The sequence below is a fragment of the Muntiacus reevesi genome, chromosome 18, assembly GCF_963930625.1.
Source record: "Muntiacus reevesi chromosome 18, mMunRee1.1, whole genome shotgun sequence".
NCBI lineage: Eukaryota > Metazoa > Chordata > Mammalia > Artiodactyla > Cervidae > Muntiacus > Muntiacus reevesi.
The window spans coordinates 20,805,801-20,830,320 of NC_089266.1; the positions used below are offsets into that span (position 1 = coordinate 20,805,801).

General features: G+C 48.3%; 2 protein-coding genes across 2 annotated transcripts; both read left to right on the top strand.

Annotated features, from left to right (window-relative positions):
* On the top strand, positions 1 to 3,929 carry KRT35 (keratin 35). Its single transcript, XM_065908723.1, has 7 exons — positions 1 to 471; positions 1,276 to 1,358; positions 1,551 to 1,707; positions 1,978 to 2,139; positions 2,431 to 2,556; positions 2,973 to 3,193; positions 3,782 to 3,929. Exons 1-7 carry the CDS (start codon positions 1 to 3, stop codon positions 3,927 to 3,929), a joined length of 1,368 nt encoding a protein of 455 aa, XP_065764795.1.
* A 5,172-nt stretch (positions 3,930 to 9,101) lies between these two features.
* On the top strand, positions 9,102 to 16,916 carry KRT32 (keratin 32). Its single transcript, XM_065908895.1, has 7 exons — positions 9,102 to 9,440; positions 10,003 to 10,085; positions 10,270 to 10,426; positions 11,942 to 12,103; positions 12,184 to 12,309; positions 13,882 to 14,102; positions 16,787 to 16,916. Exons 1-7 carry the CDS (start codon positions 9,102 to 9,104, stop codon positions 16,914 to 16,916), a joined length of 1,218 nt encoding a protein of 405 aa, XP_065764967.1.
* Positions 16,917 to 24,520: the final 7,604 nt, after the last annotated feature.

Sequence of the window (24,520 nt, forward strand, 5' to 3'; positions counted from 1 at the left end):
ATGGCTTCCAAATGCCTCAAGGCCAGCTTCTCGTCGGGGTCTCTCAAGGTCCCCGGAGGGGCCGGCGGGGGCTCGGCTCGCGCGTCCACAATGTTCTCCAGCAGCTCTTGCAAGCTCCCCGGCTTCTCCCGGGGGCCCCGGAGTTTCTCTGCCTGTTCAGTCGGGCTGGGCAAGAGCAGCTGCAGGGCCGCCAGCTGCCTCCCTGCTCTCTGCCTCCCCTCCGGAGGCTTTGCTACCAGCTACAGCCTGGCCGGGGGCTGGTTCGGCGAGGGCATTCTTACCGGCAATGAGAAGGAAACCATGCAGTTCCTGAACGACCGGCTGGCCAGCTACCTGGAGAAGGTGCGGCAGCTGGAGCGGGAGAACGCGGAGCTGGAGAGCCGCATCCGCGAGTGGTGTGAGCGGCAGGTACCCTACCTGTGCCCCGACTACCAGTCCTACTTCCAGACCATTGAGGAGCTCCAGAAGAAGGTTAGTGGGTCTGAGACGGAGCCTGGGGCCACCAGCACTAGCCTGGTAACACTTCAGAGGTCACAAAGCTTGGTCGCATCTGCGCCCTCCTTGGCTCCTCCCAAGGCGGTATCATTTGACCATTTTACAGATGAGAACACTGAGACTCAGGCTGGTTAACTGACTTACTCAAGGTGATCCAGGGGGTGGTTAGTGGAGTCAGAGCTTGAGTACAAACTCTACGAACTAACTGGTTGTGAGACCTTTAATGTAATACCACAAGCCACCACTCTGGATTTGACTTTATTTTCTTCTTCCTTTTCTAAGGGGAGGGGATTGGGTTTGAAGTGTTTGGTGCAGACCAGGTTTCCTATACCTAACTCTGGGAGAGCCTGTCAGAAGTTTCCTTCTTACCCAGCCCACATCCCCAGAAAGTCCTAGTCAACTCTTGAAAGGGAACATTTGTGTCCAGGGAATCATAGAGTGTGTTCTTGCTAATGACCTGCTGAGAGCACCCTCCAGTCCTGGGAGACAGGAAGACAGGAAGAAGCCACCATGTCAGGTCTTCCCTGCAGCATTTCCCTGTCTCTAACTCAGGTTACAGGTCTGAGATGACCTGCGTTGCTAGGGACCTTAGGGTTTCCCGCTCTGATCCCTACAGCATGCCCATAAGCTTCATGGAGCCTCAGCTGCCAAGAGCCCAGTGATGGGGTGACCCTCTCCCTCCAAAGGCAATCCATGCCAGCTGAATCGGGCAGCAGAATGGGGAACTCCTGCCAGCAGAATGCCTTTTCTTTCCCTGAAGTCACTTCTTTATTTCCCCAGACCCTGTGCACCAAGTCTGAGAACGCCAGGCTGGTAGTGCAGATTGACAATGCCAAGCTGGCTGCAGATGACTTCAGGACAAAGTGAGTTGCCCTGTTCGCCTTTTGGTTGGGGCTGGTACAGCTGGACGTGGGTGGTGTCCAGACTCAGGGTTTGGGTTACCCTGAATCACTGAGGCATAAGGTAGGAAACAGTGCCAGGCCAGTCTGGGGTGGGATCTGACATAGATATAGAAAGAAAAAACAGTTTCAGGTGCCCTGCTGTGTGCCTGCCAGGTATGAGACCGAGGTATCCATGCGGCAGCTGGTGGAGTCGGACATGAATGGCCTGCGTAGGATCCTGGATGATCTGACCCTGTGCAAGGCCGACCTGGAGGCCCAGGTGGAGTCCCTGAAGGAGGAGCTGCTCTGCCTCAAGAAGAACCATGAAGAGGTGAGCATGGGGAGCCAGGGTAGGCCTGGGGAATAGTTGAAGCTGGGGGAGAAGGTGAAGCTGGGGGAGAAGGTGAGGCTGGGGGACAGGTAAGCATGGAGAATGGAAGAGCATGGGGGGCAGGTGAGCATGAGGAACAGGTGAAACTAGAAGAGAAGGTGAGGTTGGGGGGTAGGTGAGCATGGGGAGCAAGTGAACATGGGGAGCAGGTAGGCATGGGGGAAGGCATCCATCTGGGAAAGTTAGTGCTGACCCTGGTCTGTGCCACAGGAAGTGAACTCACTGCGCTGCCAGCTTGGTGATCGACTCAACGTCGAGGTGGACGCTGCCCCGCCCGTTGACCTGAACCGTGTTCTGAATGAGATGAGGTGCCAGTATGAGACCCTGGTGGAAAATAACCGCCGGGAGGCTGAGGACTGGTTCAACACCCAGGTGGGTACCTGGAAACCATCAGTGCAGTAGAGACACATGGTAGGTCACAGAAGTGACCTTGAGGCTCTGAATCAAAAACCTGAGTTTGAGTCCCCGCCCTGTTTCAACCTCGCTGTGCACCTTGGGCACATTGCTGTCCTGAAGGCGACAGTGATCTCAAGGGTGAGATGAATGGGGTGGACTGGGTGATCTGGGCAGTCCTTCTTGGCTCATGATTCTAAGTGGCTTCTGTCGACTTCTGAAGCCGAGTCCCCGGTATTTCTGACTGGGTCCCATGTGTGTGTGTTTCAGACTGAGGAACTGAACCAGCAGGTGGTGTCCAGCTCAGAGCAGCTGCAGTCCTACCAGGCGGAGATCATTGAGCTGAGACGTACGGTCAATGCCCTGGAGATTGAGCTGCAGGCCCAGCACAGCATGGTGAGCCTGAGGCTGGCTGGGGGCTGTGGCTGGACCTAGCCTCGCAGTGCAGGGGCCCGCCCACCCTAGCCTCCATGCTCTGACCACATGGGCAGGTTCCAGAGGGTCAAGTTATTGAGTGTCAGGGATTTTTCTATGCAGGGAAGAGGAAGGAGGGCCCAACTCCCTCCAAGGTCCCAGGGGTAAAAGACAAGTAACCAGTAACACCCGGCCTGTCCTGGCAGCATCTCCTGTATTTGTGAGAACAGATTCATTCTGAGTAATTATCAGTGACTCAGAGATATCATTAATAGGGGAGCTCCTCTCTAGATCAGGAAGCTAAAGGGCTAATTGACTCATCTCAGATGAGATATCTGATTGTGGCTCATCCAGGCTTGAAGTGATTCTTCCTTCCTACACAATCCTTACCCTCACAGAGAGATGCTTTGGAATCCACCCTGGCGGAGACGGAGGCCCGCTACAGCTCCCAGCTGGCCCAGATGCAGGGCCTGATTGGCAACGTGGAGTCGCAGCTGGCGGAGATCCGCTGTGACCTGGAGCGGCAGAACCAGGAGTACCAGGTGCTGCTGGATGTCCGGGCCCGACTGGAGTGTGAGATCAACACGTACCGGGGGCTGCTGGACAGCGAGGACTGCAAGTGAGTACCCTGCATGCTCTCTCGTCTATGAAGCCTTGGAGAGACAGCATGGTGGCCTGGGAAGAGCTGGGCATTTGAATTCAGTGGCCCTGGGTTTTGGTTTAGGTCTTGTTATATAGGCAACATGTGACCTTGACAATGTCCTTTTCTTTCTGGGCCTCTGTTTCCTCATTGGTAAAATGAGGGGGCAGGATTAGAAGACTATTTTTCTTCTTCATCCATTAACTTAAAAAAATTATTAAATTAATTCTTGAATGTAATTTATTATTCTTATATATTTCATTTTCGTTAATTCAATATTTAGAGTTTTCATCATTCATTATGACATCATTGTATTTTTCATAGCTGAACTACATGATGCATTATAATTGCTTCTTTCTTTGACAAGTGTGATTGAATGCAAGTTCAAGGCAAAACATCAGAGTCAGGAGCAGAGAAAGGTTAATTGCAGGGCCCAGCAAGGAGAACAGGTGGCTCATGTGCAAAATCCCTGAGCCCCAGGACTGGAGGGATTTTTAAGGGGCTCTGGGTTATTGAAAAACAGCAATTGGAAAATCATAGTGATCTGACTTTCTTTTTTTCTCCTAGGCTCCCTTGTAACCCGTGTGCCCCGGACCACTCGCCCTCTAAGTCTTGCCTCCCCTGTCTTCCTGCGGCACCCTGTGGGCCTGGCACAGCCCGAACCACCTGTAGCCCCCGCCCCATCTGTGTGCCTTGCCCAGGAAGCCGGTTCTGAGAGTGACTAGTCCAGAAAGCCAAGGCCACTGTATCCAGGGCTTGGACTTGGCCTCAGTTCAACCATAACCCTAAAGCCCAATCCCCTGTAACTTTGTGCCTAGCCCAGGCCCAGACAATTACACACGTTATCTTTCTCAAAGCCTGCTACTAAGGTCGGAGGCCTTAGTGGCAATAAGACCTCTAAGGCCTCAGCTCCTCATTACTTTGATGGGGACCAGAGCCTCTGTTCTCAGGCTGCCTCCTAGGTTAGGTTTTCCTATCAGGCGCTGTTTCGGTGGTGTCTGAAATGCAGCACAGGGCTTCTATCGTACGAACAATAAAGCACATTTGCTCTGGTTCTCAATGCCTAACCAGCTCTGTTCTGATATTGTTGATTTGGGTCTCTGCTGGGTGAAGAGGGGTGACTCTTAGGCAGATGAATGGGGGAGGTTGGCCATGTATGACCCTGGCGATGACAGGGTCCTTATGTCCCTCTTTGGGGTGGGTAGGGGTCTACAGTGGGATGTTTAACTCAACTTTCCTGTTTAAGACCCTTCTCCAAGGGCTTCTCTGGTAGCTCAGTTGGCAAAGAGTCTGCCTGCAGTGCAGGAGACCCAGGTTTGATCCCTGAGTCAGGAAAATCCCCTGGAGAAGGAAATGGCAAACCACTCCAGTGTTCTTGCCTGGAAAATCCCATGGATAGAGGTGCCTGGTGGGTTGCAGTCCATGGGATCCTGAAGAGTCAGGCGCCACTGAGTGACTAAAACTTTCTCTCCAAGGTTCTACTGTGGTGACATGTGTTACAAGCCCCTCCTACCCCCTTAGTATACATGGTCGACTTGGGGTTCTAGGGGAAGATGGTTAACACTGAGATCAGTATAATGTGAAACATTTTAGGCCAATTCATTAGCCTCATGCCTGTGGTTCTTATAAGAGCAGCAATATGGAATCTCACACCCGGGGGACTCCATTAAAGTCCCAAGCTTTTAGAAATGTGGTATCTTCAATCCTTCACACATCCCTTCCAGTTCAGTACCTCTCTTAAAACCCCACAGCCTTGGGACTTCCCTGGTGGTCCAGTGGCTAAGACCCTGTGCTTCCAATGCAGGGAGTCTGGGTTCGATCCCTGGTCAGGGATCTAGATTCCACTTTCCGCATGCTGCAACAAAGATCAGAGATCCTGAGTGCCACAACTAACATCTGGTATAGCCAAATAAATAAATAAACAAAAAACCAAACCAAACCCCACAGCTCATCCAAAGCAGGAGACGGGGGAGTGAGCCTGCCATTGTGACTTTCTCCCACAGTTCAGAGTCTTGTTCCTAAGAGACTCATCATCTCTTGACCTCTGATGAGGTACATGGCACCTTTGGGTCCCAAGGCATTTCCACATGGAAGTGGGGGCTCTCAGTCCCTTGGACCAAAGACTCATTTGTGCCCAGAATGTCTTTCTTCAACAGACCAGGCAAATTGCAAGCTCTGCCAATCCCAGTCAGAAATGGAGAAAGATGAAGGCTAAACTCTTTGAGACAGAAAGGAAGAAAAGTTGTCCCCAAATAGCCACATGCTCTTCATAAGATGTGAAGAGCACCACTAAGGAACTTCAGTGATGTCAAGAGACATCAGTTGTGACAATGCCAGAGGTGGAGAACAATTCGATGAAGGATCTGACAGGTGACCCTGAGACTCCCTCAGCCTTTAAGAGTACCCAGTAGAGTCCACCTAATGCTGTGTGTACATGCTAAGTCACTGCAGCCGTGTCTGACTCTACAACCCAATGGACTGTAGCCTGCTAGGCTCTTCTGTCCATGGGATTCTCCAGGCAAGAATACTGGAGTGGGTTGCCATATGCTCCTCCAGGGGATCTTCCCGACCCAGGGATCGAAACCACATCTCTTATGTCTTCTGCATTGGCAGGTGGGTTCTTTAGCACCACCTGGGAAGCTCCAAACATAGTACTGGCAGGGACATTTCTGAAGTGACCATTTTTAACATCTATGTGCTTCCCAAACTGGATGTGTAATTACACTACCTTGTCAGTTGCGCCATTCACACCAAGGTAGTCAGGAATCATTTCTTGTGAAACCTGGAAGGACCAAACACCTCCACTCCCTTTAGACCTGTGGAGCTAAGCTAAGCCTTTAAAGACTGAAGAAATACTGTTCTCTGAAGAAACAATAAAATGGAAATTATACTTAACAAAGTTAGAGATATTCATGTTCCTATCACTCATCAGGTGATGTTCCTATCACCTGGAGGATTGTTAAACATGGATGACTGGATCCCATTCTCAGAATTTCCAATTCAGCTGGTCTGGAAGGGACCTGAGAAATTGCGTCATTAACCTGTTCCTGAGTGAGGCTGATGCTGCTAGTCTGGAGGTCACCCTTTGAGAACTACCATTACACATTATTACAATAATACAGGTGGACCTCATTTTCTTTCTTTTCTCTCTTATTTTTTTTTTAAAAGAATTTTTGATGTGGACCATTTTTAAAGACTTTATTGAATTTGTTACAACATTGCTTCTATTTTATATTTTGATTTTTTAGCCTTGAGGCATGTGGGATTTCAGCTCTCTGACCAGGGATTGAACCTGCACCCCATGCAATGGAAGCAAAGTCTTAACCACTGGACTACCAGGGAAGTCCCTGACCTCATTTTCTTGTGTTTGGCTTCATTGTGCTTCACAGACACTGTTTTTTTTTTTAAAAAACAAATTGAAGGTTTGTGGCAACCCTGCATCTGGCTAGTCTATCAGTGCCATGTTTCTAATAGCATCTGCTCACTGTGCATTTCTGTGTCACATTTTCGTAATTCTTATAAACGTTTTCAGGATTTTTATATTTATGATGGTGATCTGTGATCAGTGATTTTTGATGTCACCATTATGACTCTTTGGAGTCTCAGATGATAGTTTAATGAGAAAGTATTTCTTACTTAAGGTATATACAATTGTAAAAAGACATAATGCTATTGACACTTAATAGACAACAGTATGGTATAAACGTAATGTTTCCATGCACTAGAAAACCTAAGGACTTCCCTGGTGGCTCAGTGGTGAAGAATCCACCTGCAATGCAAGAGATGGGGTTCAATCCCTGGGTTGGGAAGATTCCCATGGAGAAACAAATGGCAATCCACTTCAGTATTTTTTCCTGGGAAATCCCATGGACAAGGAAGCCTGGTAGAGTTGGACACAACTTGGTGGCTAAACAATAGCAGAAAACTTAAAAATTCATGTGAGTTGCTTTATTGCAATATTGACTTGATTGCTGAGGTCTGAAACTAAACCTGCAATATCTTCAGGATACAACTATATCTTATATTTTGGGAATGAGGATTTTTTAAAAGATTTTTTTTGATGTGGACCGTTTTTAAAGACATTATTGAATTTATTACAATATTGCTTCTGTTTTATGTTAGTGTTTTTTAAAAACTATATTTACAGTTTTTGGTGTTTTGGCTGCAAGGCATGTGAGATTTTAGCTCCCTGACCAGGAATTGAACCAGAATTGACCAGGGATGTGTCTCCACATTGGAAGGTGAACTATTAACCAGTGGACCACCACGGAAGTCCTGGGGGTGAGGATTACGTGGAAAATTTGATGCCAAACATCCAGCACAGTACCTGGTACTTGCACATATTGCATAAGCACTGGTGATGATTTTGAAGGCTTGTCTGATGTGTCTCATTCCATGTAGTTGGTATTTTTATCACCTTTACTTCTGTCTTCTTCAACTAGAATTTCTGGTTGCTGCAAAAAAATCAAACTGAGGAATGATTTAATCTAATTCTTTCAATTTGCTGAAGGGAACTGAAGCCCAGAGAGGTAGAGTGACTTTCCCAAGGTCACACAGTGAGTTAGATCTCTATCTCGACTTTTCTTAAGCAGCACATTTCAGGGAATAGGGCTGGGTGGCATTTTCCCTTTCCTGCCCCTTCATCAACTCTTCTAGAAATACATGAAAAATAAGACAAATACTTATACTTCAATATTATATTGAGAAGGTGCATGAATAAGAAGTGACTACATAACACATGCATATTAAACACAAAGTGTGTGAGCCCAGGAATTTTGCACTCAGGCCTAAAAACCACTGGTCTCTCCTTAGCTTGCTTTCTTGGGAAGTGCTCAAGGACTTCTAGAATCAGAGACACCTGCTCCTGGTCTCCTGGCTTCACTCATCCCAGTGCTTCAGTGTCACATCTTGAGAGAGCGGATTCACTCTGCCTCTGGTCTCTGAGGTCCCAAAGTAAACCACCCCCTCCACCTGCCCAGTTTTTGCAGAAAGTGAGAGCAGAACCTGTTTCAGTCCTTTCAACTAACAGTAATCGAGCTCTCTGTATGTGGAGCAGTGATAAGTGAAGAGGAGGATCCAGAGATTGTCTAAATTGAGCTTCTGCTCACAGAGGTACTCATGACATTGACCTCCTTTCCCAAGAGTAGGGTTCTCACCTCTTTCTTCCTCAGTAGCATCCTGCTGAAATGATGTCCCTGTGCTGAGTTTGTTCTCTCCTCTCATTTTTTTCTTCCCCTGGGAGGAAGATGATGCTCATGAATGAGACTCAGAGGCTGTTTTTCCTTCCTCCCTGGGTTTATATCACTGCCAGGATCCATGCAGCTTCTGTCACCCACACATTTCCTCCTTAAGGGGCCAGGCTTCCTCTTCCCACAAAGGATGCTCTCATTAAAAGCAGGCGCCTCTGCCCCAGAACTGTGGCCTGTCTCTGGGCTGGAGAAGGTAGGGGTGCAGGGGACAAGGTCATTGGCAGCCCAGGGTCAGGCCTGGCAGCCCTGGCCTGGAAATGAGGGCCTGGGCCTGGAGCTGGTCCTTTGAAGATGTATCCTGGAGCTCTCTCCCCTGATCAATGACAGAAGACCAGAGTCCCGCGTTAGCCAAATGACAAGCTTGGCCTCTTTTATGAGGAAAGGAACTCCTTATTGGAAACCAAATTACAAATTAATTAGCAGCTTCCTCTGGGATTGAGTCTAAACATCAACACCCCTCCACAATGATTTGGTAGCAAACGGCCCCTCACTCCATGAGTATAAAAAGGCTCGAGCAGAATGCGATTGGCAGACCACATTGCAATTCAGGTAGCTGCAGCCTTTCCGACACGCCATCTGACTGCTCCCCAGCCCCCATCAAGAGCTGACCCTGATCCTCCTCTTTTGGGTCCAGCTGCATGAGCTGCTGGCCAGAGCGGTGTCTGGGTTACATCTGCCAGCCTGGGACGTGTGTACCTTTTCTCTCTGTGTCTACCACCTACCACCCAACCAGCAGCATCTTCAGCTCCATGGGTTCCTGCAGTTTGTACTGTGAAAGTGTCTTCAATAGCAATGAGAAGGAGACCCTGCAGTTCCTGAACAACCGCCTGGCTGCCTACCTGGAGAGGGTGAGGCAGCTGGAGCGGGAGAATGTGGAGCTGGAGAGACGACTCCAAGAGGCCTTTGACTTTCAAGAGCCCACCGTGGGTCCTAACTACCTGTGTTGTTTCAAGACCATTGAGGAGCTTCAGCAGAAGGTAAGGGCAAGTGGTGAACAGACTCCCTGGGAGGGCGACCGGAAGAGCAGAGATCCAGATTTGAATCTCATTAATTTCTTTAGCTACCTTCAGGGAAAAGAAACTTCCCTAGGGTGCAGCATTTTCTCATAATTCGAGGGCTCAGCCAGAGTCGTTCATGTGGAAAGAGGCTTGGGATCTAGTCTCAGTTCTGTCATCACTTCATTACCTGACTCTAGGAGGTCCCTTCCCTGGGCCTCGGTTCCTCATCTGGAAAATGGGAATAATAAGGGTCCTTATGTCTAGAAGATTCTATGGCAAATACAGGTAAAGTGCTTAGCATAGCCCTTGATATGTGGTGAGTTTTCAGTAAATGTGAAGACTTGTTAAGGACCCTTCTAACATCATGTCTAATAAAGTCTATCCTTCCATGGTGCTCATTGCCTCCAAAACAAGGCATTTAGATTCAATGACTATCCCCCAGAGTTCCAGGGGTTTTGGCAGGGGTGGCTGTAGGACTCACTTGGGTTCTGTTTGCTTCTTCTTGTCCTGGACTGATCCCCTCTGTGTGCTGTGGCCCCAGATTCTGTACTCAAAGGCAGAGAATGCCAGGATAGTCGTGCAAATTGACAACACCAAGCTGGCAGCAGATGACTTTAGGAGCAAGTGAGTTTGGCCCAGGGGATGGGGTGGGGTGTGGGGTGGGGGGAGAACCCTCTCTCCTGGCATGTGCTTGCGGACAGTATTCTGTTATTTTCATAGACAGTTGGAAAAGTGCCAGCGGCTCCAGGTTGTCCCTGGGTCCGATATTCAGTTTCAGCCCTCAGTGGCTGACCATATTCTTACACAGGTATGAAACGGAGCTGGGTTTGCGACAGCTGGTGGAGGCCGACACCAATGGCCTGCGCCGGATCCTGGACGAGCTGACCCTGTGCAAGGCCGACCTGGAGATGCAGGTTGAGTCCCTGAAGGAGGAGCTGATGTGTCTCAAGAAGAACCATGAGGAGGTGAGGCTTGAAGTCCAACCAAGGTGGCCTTGGGGAGCCCAGTGGGGGGAACCTGGGGCTTGGGGTTGGCTAGACATTGGTTGAAATTCCCAGGCTGGCCACAGATTGTATTTGTGACTTTGCCCAATTTATTAAAACTTTCTGAGCGTCCTCATCTGTAAAATGGGGCTGACTCTATCAACAAGGCTACTGTGAGAATTCCGTGAGGTTACGGGTCTTAAGGGCTTCCCAGGTGGCACTAGTGGTAAAGAATCAGCCTGCTGATGCAGGAGACCCAGGAGATGCAGGTTTGATCTCCGGGTCGGGAAGATTCCCTGGAGGAGTACTTGGCAAATCACTCCAGTGTTCTTGCCTGGAGAGTTCTATGGACAGAGAAGCCTGGTGCGCTATAGTTCAGAGCGTTGCAGAGTCGGACATGATTGAAGTGACTTCTAACGCACAGGTTCTCAGTCACCTGTCCCTTGGTTGGTGCTCAGAAATGCTAACAACCCTCCCTTCTGCATTTCTTGGACTTGTGTGATTGCCAAGGGCTTGTGGTGGCTTGTTTTCTCACGAGAACCGCATACCGGGAGTAGAGTGACCCAGTAGGGATGGGGAGGGGTTATTTTCCAGAACTGACACGAAATGGCTGTCCAACTCTGCGAGGCTGGATTGTGAGGCGGCCCCCACCTCTTCTAAGGGAGAGGCAGTGGTTTTCTTCTGTTTTCTCTCCCCCCATCGTTCTTCTTCCTTTCATCTGTACATAATATACTTCATCCAGAAGGCATTGGTCGACCCTCTGCTTTCTGACTTTTCCTCATCTACTGTAGGTCCTTGGTGTGAAACCCCTCCACCCCGGGCACCTGTGTGCTGCAAAGCTCACCTGAGTTCAGGTGTTTCTTCCCTCGTTCCCTGGGTTGACACTCAAACTCTTGACTTGGGATTTGAAAGCACAAGTGTCTCTGAATCCTGGCTGGGTTTCCTAGGCTGAAGTGAAAAGTAACCATCAGTTACCACATACTTACTGAATGCCTGAAGGCACCTGACTCACCCCATCTAAATCAGAGAACTGGGAGCTGCCCCAAGAGGCCACTAATGAGGAGCTATCACCGAGTCTTGGCAGCCTCTGCGACAACTTTCTCTCCTTGGCTGCCAAGCCCAGGAGGCGCCTGCTGTAACTGGGGCCTTGAACCAAGTAAAGCCAGGCTCCTGCTGCTCTCCTTCCCAGGCAAATGCAGGCTGGGATGGTGGCATGGGAGACAGGGCACAGCTGTCCCATTTTAGTCCAAATGGATCAAGCAAACCCTGATGCTGCTCTCCGCTTCTGCCAAGGCAACAGGAAGCCTCTCCCATCACAGGGAGGTCCAGGTGGAGCTGAAAGACCCTTGGGATGCTGCAGGGTGGCTGCAGTCCCTACAGGGCCCCTCTCATGTGGAGATCTTTAGCATCCTTTGCTTCATCTTCTCGTATCTCCCTGGGTAGGTGAGCCAGGATCACGTGACTTCACATTTGTCTGGTGCTCTTGCTTCTTTTCAGGAAGTTGGTGCTCTCCGATGCCAGCTTGGGGACCGCCTTAACATTGAGGTTGATACTGTGTCCCCAGTGGACTTGAACACAGTGCTGGAAGAGATGCGATGTCGGTATGAGGCTCTGGTGGAGACCAATCGCAGGGATGTGGAGGAATGGTTCACCAGGCAGGTGGGTCTCTCGCAGGGGGGCTGGTCTCCCCAGGGTCCCCGAGAGGCACTCCCAGCCTTCTCCTGTCTCCCCCATTGCAGATGGAAGAGCTTAACCAGCAGGTGGTCACGAGCTCTGAGCAGCTTCAGAGCTACCAGTCAGATATCATTGATTTGAGACGAACGGTCAACACGCTGGAGATAGAGCTGCAGACCCAGCTCAGCCTGGTGAGTGTGCTGATGGGCTCCTCTCCCCCAGCTCTGGATGCCAGGCAGCATGGAAAGTGGGTGCAGGCTTCCAGGAAGGAGGAGGGGGAGGAGCAGGAGGAGGGGAGGATGGGGGGGAGGTCCAGATTCAGCCACCACTGCTGCTTGCCCAGCTGACCTCTCCTGGAGGAAAGTTTCTCCCAAGACCCAGCTCAGAGATAAATGGGCCATGGTTCAAATCTGATGTGGGCTAAGCAACCACTGTCAACTACTCTCCCCAAGAAGGCTTGACCTCTGCTTAGCCTGCTCTTCCAAACCCATGATTTTCACCCTTATCTATAGAGTTTTAAAAGTGCTCCCTGCCCAAGTTCCTCCCCAGATAAATTTAATCAGAGTCTCTGGAGGTGGGGCCTGGGCCTGGGTGGTTTTTAGAGGCTCCCATGTGACTCTAATGTGCAGCCAGGGTTGAAGACCACTGATTTCAGTGATACTTGTAGGGGAGGAGCCTGGTGAACCTCAGATCTAAGGCCTGAAGCCTAAGGTTGAAGAAGGAATATGGAATTTAGGATCACATGAATGTGGGTTCAAATCCTGGTCTATAACCAGCTGTTTAACCTTGAACAAGTCACTTGACCTTTCTGGGTTTCAGTTTCGTCAGTTCTACAGAATGTCCCTGCCCAGTTTCTCCCTGGCTCTTTATTTTTAATTGAATAGAAGTTTCTTTAAATACTATAGTGCTTTTCAATTTTCCGTAGTTTCCCACACATGATTTCATATAATCCTATAATAATCCTTTTATCCCCAACCCTTGTATTGCCTCTCACTTTTTTTCCTCTCCCCACTGGTAACCACTAGTTTGCTGTCTATATCTGTGATTCCTCTTCACTTTTGTTTTATTCACTAGCTTATTGTATTTTTCAGATTCCACATATAAGAGATATCATGGGCTTTCCAGGTGGTGCTAGTGGTAAAGAACCTACCCGCCAATGCAGGAGACATAAGAGATGTGGTTTGGATCCCTGGGTTGGGAAGATCCCCTAGAGGAGGGCATGGCAACCCACTTCAGTATTCTTGCCTGGAGAATCCCATGGACAGAGGAGCCTGCAGAGCTACAGTCCATGGGATCACAAGGGGTCAGACAAGAGTGAAGTAACTTTGCATGCAGGCATAAGTGAAATCATACGTATCTGACATATGACTTAGCCTAATGCTCTCCAAGTCCATCTATGGTGCTGCAGATGGCATTATTTTATTATTTTTTATGGGTGAGTAGTATTCCATTGTGTATATGTTCCACATCTTCTCTATCCATTCATCTGTTGATGGACACTTAGGTTACTTCTGTGTCTTGGCTATTGTATGTAATGCTGCTGTAAACACTGGGGTTCATGCATCTTTCTGAATTAGTGTTTTTGTTTTCTTCAGATATGTACCCAGGAGTGAAACTGCTGGGCCATATGGTAGTTCTCATTTTAGTTTTTTGAGAAACTTCTATACTGTCTTCCACAGTGACTGCTTCTTGGTTCTTTTTGAGCCAGGCCATGGAAAATAGACCTATTCTTATTAGTTATTTTGTTTTTCCCTTTGCCTTAGAGAGACTCCCTGGAGAACACTCTGGCAGAGACAGAGGCCCGTTACGGCTCCCAGCTGGCCCAGATGCAGGGCCTGGTCACCAATGTAGAGTCCCAACTGGCGGAGATCCGCTGTGACCTGGAGCGGCAGAATCAGGAGTACCGGGTGCTGCTGGACGTGCGGGCCCGGCTGGAGGCGGAGATCAACACGTACCGGGGACTGCTGGAGAGCGAGGACTGCAAGTACGTGGCATATGTGAGGTTTGGGAGAGGTTATAGGAAGTAATTGCCCATAAGATAGAGCCATGATTAAGAAGTGATTAGGATGCTGGCATGATCTGAAGACATCAGGCAGGTATTCATGGTGCCATCCCACCCCTGGCCCATTGGGACCATTCTGCTCCAAGCTGACAAACTCCTTCCAAGTGTCCACATGTGCCAGGTGGCACAGGGGAACTGAGATGGATGATGACAGAACATCCATCTCCAGTCGTTTCCATCTCCAGGGAGACAGACAGGCCACTGGAGATCATACGGGTGTGTGTGGGGGATGTCTTTGACACTTGAGAGGGTGATGTAACTTCATGTGATAAGCTGTGGTGGGAGGAAGGACAGGAAAGGTCAGTTGGGCCTCATTTGATGGAGAACCACTAATGTCCATGCTGGGGAGGGAGGATTTTATTTAATAGACAGTTGGGAGGGCTTACTTTTTTGAGGAGGAAATGATGATTTGCTTAACTGACTAACTCCCTTGAACTCAAAGACAAGAGAAAAAAAATTTACTTATTTTTGAATGCTTATTTTTATTTAGTTATTTTTGACTGTGCTGGGTCTTTGTTGCTGTGGAGGCTTTTCTCTGTGGTGAGCGGGGGTGACTCTCTAGTTGCAATATGCATGGCTTCTCATTGCAGTGGCTTCTCTTGTTGTGGCTCCCAGACCCTAGAGCACAGGCTCAGTAGTTGTGGCTCACAGGCTTAGCTGCCCTGAGGCATGTGGGATCTCCCCCAGTCAGGGATGGAACCTGTGTCTCCTGCATTGGCAGTGGATTGTTTACTACTGAATCACCAGGGAAGCCCAAGAGAAGATATTTTCATTCCCTGTATCTGCTTCAGGGTACAATGTACCTGTACCTGGTACCTGGTGTAGTGAATGCTCAGAAAATGACCAAGCCAGTGAGAGCTCCATGCTACTTTTCAAGAAGATGGCAGCAGAAAGGACTGAGTGGAAAGGAGGAGGAGGGGCAGGCAGGGGAGCCATTCAGGAGGCCGTGGGTGTGGCCTAGGTAACAAGAAATGGGGAGGGTCTGAATCCAGGCAGTGGAGGCATCCACTCCCAGCCGTGGTACAGGTAGAACTGGCAGGGTTGGTGGCTGTCTGGATGCAGGATATCTCTGGGCCTTGGAAATCAGGTGGGCTGATGACTGTAGGTAGACATTCAGCCCTGCTTTTCGATCATTTATAATCCTGTCCTCCAGAGCAAAGAGTTGCAGAGTCAAATCTTTTTCAAAGACCAGGCTAAGAACATACCAGAGTGATGTGGGTCACCAAGGGATGGTGGAGAACTGGGGAGCTCTATCCTGTCCACCGAGGATGGTGCTGCCCCCCTTCAGGGCCATTTCTACCATGTGAGATGAAGATTCAGAATCGTTGGATCTTCCCATTATTCAAGGGAAGCTGGTTTTCTTTTAAATGTTAAATTCTCATGATTTTTAAATATTTTCAACAAATTAAAAAAAAAGCCCAGTGCTGGCCAAATGGAACACACTTCACACTGGATGTGGTCCTTGGGCTGCCTATCCAGTCTCTGGGCTATTTACCCTCCATCCTATGTCCAATGTGTTGTTGCTGGTTTTGAACCCACACCTGTCAGTCTCTGAGATCATCCTTTTGTATTCCTTCTCTAACAATTGATGAATTCATCTTATTCAAAACACTCTTATCAAGTCCAGCTCTATGCTAGGTATGCAGGGTGGGCATAGGGACTGCTGATCTCTCTGGCTAGTGGGGAGACAGACCACAGTAGAACAATGACAGAAAACTCTGGAAGGAGGGATATGGTGCCCTGGGGGGATCTGACAGAGATCAGGGGCAGCTTCAGGGTGGCTGTGGCAGTTGAGTTGAAGGAAGCTGCTCTTCCTCCTGGCACAAGGGAGAGGCACTTAGGTTTTGGGCAGAGATTGTTGTGCAGTCGCTAAGACCTGTTTAATATCCTTTGAGCCACTTAGGTTTTGGGCAGAGATTGTTGTGCAGTCGCTAAGACCTGTTTGATATCCCTTGATATCCCTTTGGCCAACTCATGTGAAGATTTGACTCATTGGAAAAGACCCTGATGCTGGGAGGGATTGGGGGCAGGAGGAGAAGGGGACGACAGAGGATGAGATGGCTGGATGGCATCACTGACTCGATGGACATGAGTTTGAGTAAACTCTGGGAGTTGGTGATGGACAGGGAGGCCTTGCGTGCTGCGATTCATGGAGTTGCAAAGAGTTGGACACAACTGAGCGACTGAACTGAACTGAACTGAAACATGCTGGGTTTCCTTGTTCTTCACTATCTCTGAGTTTGCTCAAACTCATGTCCACTGAATCAGTGATGCTATCTAATCAACTCATCCTCTGCCTCACCCCTCTCCTTGGTCAGGGGAGGGGCAAGTTAGAAGATCACTCTGGCTAAGAAACTGAGGATGCTTGGATGGTTAGGAGAGGTAAGAGTGGGGTTGGGGAGACCAGTTAAGAAGCTGTTGGGCTCACATAGGTGAAGACAATGAGGTTATACTAGGGAAAACAGTGGAGATGGTGGCCACTGGGAGCCCTTGGGAAGCACAAAGGTTGGGGTTGAGTGAGGTGGGAGTGGGGGATGCAGAATTGACAGGACTTGTTGCCGAGCTGGGCTTCTTTCTAAACCTTGCCACGTGCCTTTCTTCCGCAGGTTGCCATGTAACCCGTGCTCCACTCCCTCCCAGCCCTCTTGTGCCCACTCCCCTAGTGTGCCCCGGACCCTCTGCGTGCCCCGCACCTTCTGTGTGCCTTGTGTGCCCTGCCACCCAGGCTGCCACTGAAATCCCTCAGCGATGCTGGATCCTGAGGGATGCGAACTCGGTGGCTGCTGCTTCCTGAGGCTGCGCCTGACTGCAGTTCAGCGGCCACCAAAAGAGCAGGGCCAGCCCCTGGGGGCAAGGAAGGCCACTAGCAGTTCCAGGAAGTGAGCCGTCAGCAACTGCGCTCTGAGACTGCAGGGGGCGCCCTAGCTCCCGCCTCTTAGAAATGGCTGCTCTTATTTCTACGGGTGAATGGCTCTCTTCGCGGGTGTTTCTGGCGGTCTATGCTGCACTTTGGAGCATTGTTCTTAGTTAACTAGTAAATAAAGCCTCATCCAGTGTCCTGCACACCTGTTTCCCTCTCCTTGTCACGCATGCTGCTGTATCCACCAGCCAATTTTGCTCAGTTGGGCTCCAGGGGAATGTGGCCAAATTTTATTTTATTTTTATGCCCTTTCTGCTTCTATAGAGACTTGAGCGGCATTTACTAAAAAGACCTGCATGCCACAAACCAGTTAAAACCAGGCTACCCATCCAGAGCCAAGTAATAAAAGAATAAAGAGGAGGGGGAGGTGATGATGCCAGAATCCTATGCCAGACTACTGTTAATTGAGTATCTGATAACCCCACCCCCAAACCTCATTACACCTGGTACAATGGGGTCATTCATTCATTCAAAAAACGTTCATGCAGGTTCCATATTAGGGACTGAGAAACCCACTGTGGTAGTCCTCTAGAACCTTGTTAATGCTTCATTTAACCCTTGAAACAGTCAGTGAAAAATGTACCATTATTGAGGCCAGAGAGATTAAAAAACTTTCCCAAGGTTACACAGCTGGTAAGTTGTGAACCCAGGACTCAAATATAGACTTTCAGGTCCCAGAGATACTCAAGCAATTCATATTCTCTGTCCCCACTAATCACAAACACAGCTGAGTGCAGGGGATACAAAAAAATGCAAGCAAAACAATTTTCACAGTCCAGACACTTATAATTAGAGAGAGCTTACCAGCATGTGTAAGGCCACACTCCTTCCACAATAAGCAAAAAAAAAAAAAAAACAAAACCAACTATTACTACCACTTATTGAACACTTATATTGCCCCTGGTGGACTTCGCTGGTGGCTCAATTTGGTTCAGTTCAGTCACTCAGGCGTGTCTAACTCTTTGCGACCCCATGGACTGCAGCACGCCAGGCTTCCCTGTCCATCACCAACTCCTGGAGCTTACTCAAACTCATGCCCATTGAGTCGGTGATGCCATCTCATCCTCTATTGTCCCCTTCTCCTCCTGCCAGTGGTAAAGAATTCACCTGCCAATTCAGGACTTGCAGGAGATGTGGGTTTGATCCCTGAGTCAGGAAGATCCCCTGTAGTAGGAAATGGCAACCTGTTCTAGTACTTTTGCCTGAAAAACCCCATGGACAGAGGAGCCTGGCTGGTTAGTCTGTGGGGTCACAAAGAGTTGGACATGACTGAGCATGCACACATTCTTGCATGCACGCACAGTGCACCTGGTTTTGTGTTGAGCACCTTACATAAATTGATTTATGCAGTTTTCACAGACGCTCTGTAAGGTAGGCATCAGGCATCATGTTCATTTTACAGATGGGAAACTGAGGCTCAGAGAGTGGTTTAGTCAGTTGCCCAAGGTTATAGGCAAGAACAAAATTTGAACCCAGCTCCACTGCAGCCTTATTCTAGCCACTCTGCTACACCCCCAAATTCCTACCTGGAAAGAGTACAAGCTGACAAAGATTGGGAGAAGTACTAGCTTGAGGAGAGTGGAAGGGCTTCATGTAGCTTGTGGTGTTTGAGATGGGTCCAGAAAGTTGACTAGGATGTCTACAGAGCAAAGGACAGGAATAGGTATTTGGGGTCCATAGGAAAATAGAAATCAGGCCCAGGAGGCTTTGAATGGATCTGCTGACTGAAGCAGCAGGCTCATGGGAAAGACTGGTGGGAATAAAGTTCAAATGGTAGGAAGGCTTCAGCCCTTGGGAGGCCTCAGGTACCCTATGAAGAGACTGGACTCTATTCTGAAGGCAGTGGGAGGGCTGTAGGATTTGAGTCCAAGGATGATATGACTGGAGTGGTATTTTAGAAAGTTCCACCAAGGAATATAAAGAAGGTGGCTGAGAGGCAGGGAGAAAGTGAGTGGAAGAGACTAACAGGATCTTGACTAAGGAAATGACAGTGAGAATGGAAAAAGAAGGGTCAATCTGAGCAACTCAGTGAAGGAGCCAAGTAGGCAACAGATTGGCCATGGCAGATGAAGAGGAGAGAGCTGGAATCTTGAATACCTTTCTGAACCTCATCCTCCAAATACAAAGTCCTTCTTTAATGAGCTGAGGTGATATTTCTATTAAGGATCTGCCCTCGAGACCTGCCAAGAAGTGATGAGAAATGGATTGGATCCTGAAGCTGCCTGGGACTCTCTGTACATGATCCTGCATGCAAGCCTGGCAGACTGGGTCATGAGCTTGGCAGGAGACACAAACGCACTGCTTAGCCAACTGTGGTTACTGGTTGGAGTAACTTCAAGTGAGCTGCAATGTCAAGAGAGAGGGGCTTCTACCTCACTGGATGCTCCAATAACTGACTGCAAACAAAACCTCCTTCTGACTTTCCATGTATTCATGCTAAACTGTTCCAGCCATGTCCGACTCTTTGCTACCCCATGGAGTGTAGCCCGCTGGTCTCCTCTGTCCATGGGATTCTCCAGGCAAGAACACTGGAGTGGGTTGCTATGCCCTCCTCTAGGGGCTCTTCTGGACCCAGGGATTGAACCTGCATCTCTTATATCTCCTGCCTTGGCAAGTGGATTCTTTACCAGTGCCATCACTTGGGAGCCCCTTTTACTTTCTATCGCTGTGCAAAATTTATCTAGAATGTGCTTAGCTTGATAAACACAACAGACTGAACAGAACCAAATCTTCATTCAGTTCCAGAATCCTGGGCCTTTGCTGTCCAATACTGTAGCCACTACCTCCATGTGGCTGTTTAAGTTTTAATGAAATAAAATGGAAAAATTCAATTCCTCAGTTGTGCTAGCCACATTTCAAGTGCTCAATACCTATATGTGGCTGGTGGTACCACATAGTGCAGAAAATAGAATATTTCCACTATTGTAGAAAGTTCTGCTGGATGCCACAGTCCTAAACTGTCAGAATCACAAAGAGCCTTACAGATGAGCTGGTCCAATCTCTCCCATGTACAGACAGGGAGTCTCAGGCCTAGGGGAATGGAAAGATGTGCTCACAGATACACAACCAACAGGTGGAAACTAGAGTCAAGCGTTTCGCCGCCAAGCCTAGCAGGTCTCTCTGAGCTCTGTATGCTTTCTCCAAACACTAAGTTTTATTATTTTTTCAGGCTAATAAATATTTTCCCCTTTCTCCTGCTTTCACATCTCTAAGACTAGAGAAAATTTTTTCCCCCTGAGATGCTGAAACTGTTTCCCAGGAATATAATTCTCCTTTCAAAAAGAGTTAGCAACTATCTGAGAATTCTCTTGCAGTCCAGTGGTTAGAACTCCACACTTTCACTTAGGAAGGCATGGGTTTGATCTCTGGTAGGGGAATTAAGATTCTGCAAGCTGCGAAGAGCAGCCAAGAATTAAAAACAAACAAAGAAACCACCAAACCCAGAATCTCCTCAACGTTTTTTCTTTTTTAAAAATTAATTAATTTTTTAATTGAAGGATAATCGCTTTACAGACTTTTGTTGTTTTCTGTCTCTCCTCATCCTTTTAACATTTGAATCAGTAGGTGCCTGGACCTTAGGCTGTAGCCAGTGCTGCAGCAGAGGTAATCACACAGGGAGTTGAGGACCAGGAGTCCAGGCCCCAGACATTTTGAGGGCCGCTGTAAGTTCCTTGTCCCCCATCGCATATTGTCTAATCCAACCTCATCACTGTTTCCACACTTGTGTGTCATTCTGACTTGCCAAGACCTGTCTGACCACTCAAATGCTCATTCAAGCTTTTTAATATGAAACCAAGCCCCACAGCCCAGGGCCAGGAGTGCTACCCCCTGCTGGTCACAGATGGCCACCATCTTTCACGTTTGGATGGTCCTTCCAATGGGCTTGCCTGGTGGCTCAGATGGTAAAAAATCTGCCTGTAGTGTGGGAGACCTGGGTTTGATCACTGGCTTGGGAACATTCCCTGGTGAAGTGCGTGGCAACCCACTCCAGTATTCTTGCCTGGAGAATCCCATGGACAGAGGCTACAGTCTATGGGGTCACACAGACATGACTGAGCAACTAAAGCTTTGGATTTCCAAGTTAGAAACACCACAAGTGATCCTCCCAATCAACCCATCTCTCTTGTCTGATGGATGAGGAAGCCTCAGGCGTAAACTCTGGAAAGGCTTTTTTGCCTACCAGCACCAGGACCTCCTGGAGACTGGACCCAGTGCTACACATGTGGGGATTCTCAGAGGAACTCATATCAAAGCCTCTGGATTTAATTAACTCAGGTTTATAGGAAAACCTTGGCAGGGCCACAGCAAAGTAATAAAGCCTCTGGCATAATTGATGCTTGGGAGAAACTCCCACGGGTAGCAGGATACTCCCTGAGTGGGGATTAGGAAAGAAAGGACCTGCATTTCAAAGATGCAACTTTCCCTGAGAATATTAAAGAGACTGGGCCTCACATCTGCCACCACTCATGGTCCTAGAACAAGGCCTCCTTCTGGGGTGGGAGTGGGGGCCCACTGGGGCAAAGGAGCCATTTAAGAAGCCTGGCCAGAAGGTGATACTTGCAGAGAGAAGGGCCCAGGAATCAGACACAGTGATGAAGAGGCCGGGTGATTTGTGGACTGAATTATGCTTAATGGTACCCTGCCTATTTTGTTAAGAAAACTTTCACAATATGATCAAAACAGGATATGCCAGGTGAGAACTGGGAGAATCATTCACAATGAAACATTTCTCTTTTTGGGTTTCATAAATTTTAGCCTGTGAATGCAGTGATCTCAGTTTGGCAAAACAGGAAGTTCCTAAGATCATTTGATGTCTATCTTCTCGAACAATTGGTTGAGATAAGTGTATTTTCAAATAGTCCTCTTCTTTAGCCATCAATAAGTAACCAGACAGACACACAAACTAGCATCTTGCCATAATGGAAATAACCAGTGACTTTGGCTTTAGAAAACCTGGGCTAGCATTTGAATTCTATTACTAACGTGCTGTGTCATTTTGGCAGATAGCCTAACCTCTACACATCTCTGTCTCCTTCTCCCCTGTGGTAATGAGGATAATTCTACCTCCTTCACAGAGTTGTTGGGATAGAATGCGTGTGAAAATGCCTGTCATGATGCCTGGCACATGGTAAGTGCTCAGTAAATGTTGCTTAAAGAAAATCTGCTTTGCTTTTATATAGAGAGTGGATAAACAAGGTCCTACTGTATAACATAGATAACCATATTTAATATCCTATGATATGGCCTTCCCTGGTGATCCAGTGGCTAAGAATCTGCCTTGCAATGCAGGGAACATAGGTTCGATCCCTCATCGGGGAACTTAGATCCCACATGCTGAAGAGCAACTAAGCCTGTGCATCATAACTATTACACCTGGGCACCACAGCTGGAGAGTCTATGTGCTGCAGTGAAAGATCCTGCATGACGCAATGAAGATCTCACATGCTGCAACTAAGACCCCACACAGCCAAATAAATAAATATTAAAAAATTATTCCTGTGGAATTAAAACATCCTATGATAAACCATAATGAAAAGAATATTAAAAATAATGTATATATATGTATATGTGTAACTGGATCTCTTTGCTAGACAGCAGAAATTAGCTGTCTGCTTGGCCCTGGTCACTAACCCGCAGCTGGGCTTTCTAGGACCATGGCTTCTAGTGACTGGGACAGCACTAGAACCCCTGCAGCCGGAACCCCTGCTCTTCAGGCTCTGTGAAAAGCTGTATTTACTGCAGGGAGGCTGGGGCAGCTGCCTGCCCCAGAGAGGCTAAGATCTAGTGAGACCCTCAGCCTCCAGCATTGCATGGGGCCTACATGAGAGAGTAACAAGCCTAGTAGGAATCGGTTTATGGCCAGGCCTGCCTGGTCCTTCTAATGCTCACCCAGGGGTTGGTGGGGACTCTCCTGTCACTGCAGATGAGAGTAGGGTAGGAAGCAACTGAAGCCGATTTTACAAGTGGCTCATCTCTGATGGGGGGCAGGGGGCATTCCCTGTGGCTCGGCTTGACTTTCAAGTTTTCTTAGTGGGGCCACTTTCTTTCTGCAGCACATGGGGAGCTGCATCTCTCTCTTCTGGATCCTAGCTGATAAATGAAATGAATAATTTAGTGAGGTTGCATGTTGAATCTGAATCTATCATTGTTGGGTTGTTTCAGTGAGTTACAGTGGGCACTGGTCCAGTGTTTTTTAAATAATGGCTGTGAATCACTGATGGTGTATGAAGTCATTGTACTTGTTTTTAATCAGCTTGAGATACACACACACACACACACACACATGTACACAGATTGAAATGAAACAATAGAAATTAGAAAGAAGCATTTTTATGGGAAATTGAATCTCTATGTATGCACATAGTCTTGGGTTGCAAAACATACAGTGTAATTCTTCCTTGGCTTGGGCTCAGGAATTCAAGTCCATGGTCTGTTCCAGAACTTGCCTTTTCAGATGAGAAACGAGGGACCAGAGAGAACTCACTGACTGGTTTTGGGCCACTGGTTTTGGTTTCTGGCTAGTGAGTGACCTTGCTGGAGCAGACCCTGTACAGAGATGCCCCCTATTTAGTGAGAACAAAACCCTAATCCCGCCCTGTCAGCCCTCAAAGGAGACTTTCCTCTGTGGGGAGAAGTGGCCGAGTGATTTGGTCGTGCCTGCCCGGGGGACTGTCACTAAGCATCCCATCCAGGATTTGGACAGAGGACCCAGATTCCCCAGATTGCTGGTGGAGGGTGGTGGTTGAGAGGAGGCTCAGGCCCACACTGAGGATTAACAAAAGGGGTCTATGGATCCCAAATCTAGATAAGCTGGCTCGATGCTGTCTTGTCCTAGTCACTTGGTCCTTCCAGGAAAACAAGCTTGTCTTAAGACCTACCTTCTTCTAGCTCCCATTTTCCTCTGTGGGCAGGAAACAGTACCAGCCCAAGATGCTCCCAGGAGCTCCGTTCCAGAAACAAGACTTCTGGGTGTCTAGAAAATGCCTCTTCTGTTTTGGGGAATGACCCTTCTCTGCAGGTGAAGATGTGTCAGGGGGGCCCCCACGTGCCACAGGGTGTGGGTCTACAGCCACAGACTCATCCACACATCGGAGGCAACACTCCAATCCCCGGGGAGTGAGAGAGTCAGTTCCTCACAGAGTTCCAATGTCTATGCTCACATGCTGAGCTCTTTCTCCCTCACCTTTGATGGGGCGGGGGAGACCTTGTAAAACATGACTAATTCTTCCATGAAGGGTGTGGCTAGTGATACAAAGTGGGTTAAATAAACACCATATGAAGACAAGGGACTCACCAGGAAACATCCAGTCTTCAGAATTTTTTAGATTTCAGAATTGCAGATAAGCTCTTTGTGGCTTTCTACTGTTTCAGGAAAAGTAGTTTTTTTATTTTAAAGATAATTAATTTTTATTTTTATCAA